This window comes from Eimeria mitis, genomic scaffold, assembly GCF_000499745.2.
Source record: "Eimeria mitis Houghton genomic scaffold, Emh_scaff5675, whole genome shotgun sequence".
NCBI classification, from domain to species: Eukaryota; Apicomplexa; class Conoidasida; order Eucoccidiorida; family Eimeriidae; genus Eimeria; species Eimeria mitis.
In genome coordinates, this window is record NW_024015577.1 from 1 (window position 1) to 3,443 (window position 3,443).

General features: G+C 48.6%; 1 protein-coding gene across 1 annotated transcript; it reads right to left on the reverse strand.

Moving 5' to 3' along the window:
- Positions 1 to 1,006: 1,006 nt before the first annotated feature.
- Positions 1,007 to 3,312, reverse strand: EMH_0083490 (uncharacterized protein; the record flags this gene model as incomplete). Its single annotated transcript, XM_038022839.1, has 6 exons — positions 1,007 to 1,198; positions 1,362 to 1,469; positions 1,643 to 1,743; positions 1,879 to 2,266; positions 2,461 to 2,686; positions 2,861 to 3,312. The coding sequence occupies 6 exons, from the start codon at positions 3,310 to 3,312 to the stop codon at positions 1,007 to 1,009; spliced, it is 1,467 nt and encodes a 488-aa protein (XP_037878693.1).
- Positions 3,313 to 3,443: the final 131 nt, after the last annotated feature.

The window sequence follows — 3,443 nt, forward strand, 5'->3', positions numbered from 1 at the left end:
CTCTTGTTTCAAGCTCCTCCTCAGCCGGTGGAGTTCCACGAAGAAGGAGCAGCCGAAAAACAAGAATAGCGCAATGCTGGCCACTTGCAGCGCTATAACAGTAACTGTTGTTAGATCCCAGGTGGCATACGGCTGCAGCTGAAGAATCGCAGACACGCCACTCGAACAACTCGTTTCACCGCAAATATTGAAGGGCGCGTGTGCGCATTCCTTTGCCAGCCGTCTCGTACGCACAAGGACTCACGCTGAATGCTTCCACATAAAAGTTTGGCGAAATGCTGCCTCCTCGGTTCCTGGAGAACTTCATGCGCGCTTCCAACATAAGGCTGGTATAATTTCGATTCAACAACACAACGTGAAATGTCAGCTCCGCGACACTGTCCCTCAAGACGTTCCCGTCCGCAAGTGTTTTCAGAAATTCTTTGAATGTAGCTGCTTCAAACACCGGCTGATATTCACAGTGCAGCGATTCGCATGAAAAACCTAGCTCAGTAGGAAATGACGTCTCCTGGCGGAGAGTTAGGACCACACGAACAGAGCGTGTAGTTACACTGCTGTTCCAATTATAGAGTACGAGCTGCAGATACGCGTCGCCTGCAAATGAGCCAACAAGACCACTGGTATTACAGGTGCCTTTATGCCCAAGGCACATTGCAAGTGGGGACTGCGAACACGCGGGATCTAACTCAACAGCTGTACCCTAGAAGAAAATATCAAGCCGTGTGGAGAAAACGCGATTGCCTTACCATCGGGCTTAGCTAGCTGTGGGAAAGCCTGGCCAACCAGAGGCGAATTAGAAGGGGAGGCTAGGAAGGCCATTAATCCGTCGTCAGCTACTAGCCAACTATACAAGTCTCTCGGTGTACTTATTCCGAAAAACGGCTGAGTGGGGAGGGTAATTGAAGCGTCAACATCGGAAGTACCTACACATCACGGTTCATAAAGGCAGGCATGGGATGTGGCTGTATTTCGGCTACGAACTGTGAAACCTTCACCTCAACAGAGCTTAGTGCCCTGGAAGGTAGCAAAAGTCACTGACAAGCATCACTGGGCTGTTGTGATAGTTATACACTGCTCTATATGCCGCACCTAGGGAGGGATCCGCGCACGTAAACATGAGAGGGGTTAGTGGGAATGTCGTACTAGAGGCAGCTCGGTCTGCCATTTCTCTCATTTCTGCTGCGGCATCCACCGAGAGCTGCAAAAATGTGCAGGCACTCACGTGACGTCAAAGACATATTTCCTTCCGAGAGAATCAGCTGGCATGCAAGCATCTAAGAGGTGCAGCTTCACAAATCTGCATACCCATCCAGGTATGTGCTTTCTCTGGTCAAAAGGAAGCAACTCAGCTTCTCACTCACTTGCAAGCTAACCGTTCCAATTAGGATTGCAACAAAGGCGAGTACAAATAGCTTTTTCCAGGCGTCTTGATGGTCTTTCTGCATTTGGTGTCTCACCAAAAGGTAGACCTGCACGAGGGTTGGCCGCAGAATACTTGAGCCGGGCACGCTGCGCAGACCTGTATGTGCGTGTACTGTAGATCTATCTGCCTGTTATTCAAAGCGACGACGAGGCAGATACTGGCATTTAGTCTGGATTGTGCTCTAGAACGTCAAGTCATAGAGCAATGGGTACCTTGTACCTTGGCAACAGTGGGAGCTGGAGCCTTCGGTATTGTATTTGCCGCAAGATTAGGAGTGAAATAGTTTTCCTCATTGCTTGCGAAGTCTGTCGCGTCAAATTCTTTGAAGAAGCCATANCACAAGGGAGAGGGAGCTCATAGGGAGAAGCACTTCATGCCAAACAGGTACATCTTCAAACTTGACTGTCGCATGCCCAAAAGCCCTTTGCGAATCCAGGGCTGCTCTTGTATCTTACGCATGCTTGCTGGGTCAACGTAGAACCCTCTTCCAACTTCAGGCTGTGCTGCATATAGGCAAAGCGGATCTTCCATGCCAATTGCTTGCCAAACCCATGGGGGATATTGAGGAGGGGTATCGTCGTCTTCATCGGAAAACGAGTGGGAATCCTCCTTGCTGTCACGCATGTAATAGTTGCTTCCAATTTTCTTACGCCTGTGCAGGCCTTTTTTTTTGTTTTCCAGTGCTTTGAGCTCCTTTGCTTCCCTCATATCATCTTCAAATTCTTCTGCAGCAAGCATCTCGAGCCTTTCTTTCGTCCGGCATCCACACAGTGCCTTCCAAAATCCTGTCCACATTTTTGTGAGTGCATACCTTAGCCACTCGTACCGCGTTCGAAACAGGCCCTGAAAAAATGCGAAAGAGCACCTGAGCCAGCGTGAGGTGACCATTACAAGTGGCTAGCTCACGCATACTTCGTGGATGTAGATGTGAGCTTGGCCTGATTAGTGTCAGCATTATATATCGGCTTAAGTGAGAAGTTAGCTGCACTTATTAGATTGCGGCAATTCAGCTTGTTGAACGCGCAGCATTTGGGTACCTTTTCGTCCAGATTGTACTTGATAAGGCTGTGTTCTATGGACTGGGCACAAAAGTCGTACTTTCTCAACACCACTGCAGTCAGGAAAGTGAACCCGAACACAGAGAAGAGAAGGAAAAGAGGCACAAAGAAGATTCCTGCAAGGACAGGATTGCAAGAGGCCATTGCATAAACATCATAGTTCCCAAGAATTCCACCCAACAAGAAAGCCGCCGACGTTGTTAAGCTGCACCACACCAAATGAAGGCACAAAATGCTAAAAGGAAGATGATGTCCCAACACCCGGTGCAACTTTACCGTCGTTTGTCGGGCGCTCAATTGTAAATTTCGATACTGAAGCTGTGTCCTGGGGCTACACGTTCATCGCATTAAGTTCCAATCAAACGTGTCGTGAACATACCTTTCATAGTAGCCAGCGAAACTGTCGGCGGATGCACCGAATGACACGTTGCCAAATGAGACGAAGATGAGGACTATTGCCAGCATTCCTAAGCTGCAAGCGAGTATGTACAACTTGACTTTACGGAATGCCATTTGCAGGGCCTTCGTTTCTATCCCTGCAATGGCAGGAAGGAGCCGCGTTATCACTATGCACCCTGTCACTGCCGCAAGAGAACCAAATACGATGCAAGCCTGTTGCGCTGCAGCATTGGAGCGAAACAAATTATCATAGTCGCTGATCAGCTGAAAAAACCCTGTTTCATTGGTTGCGCTGGGCGCTCCCGAAACGTTGTAATATCCATTGTCTCCTGCCGTTATCTCGATCTTTGGGGCAAGAAGGGCAATAATTTGTGCACTGGCAAAAGATGCGAGAAAACACATCAGCATCGAAATATGGAATAACAGAAACATCGTCCAGCCTCCCTTAAGCCAAGACTTAAAACCCAACTTCTTCATTTCCATGTACTCGCACAGCAAGTACAGAAACATGAACGCCAGCATCAAACCCAGTGACGTATAGCGCACCAAACCATCAGACTGTG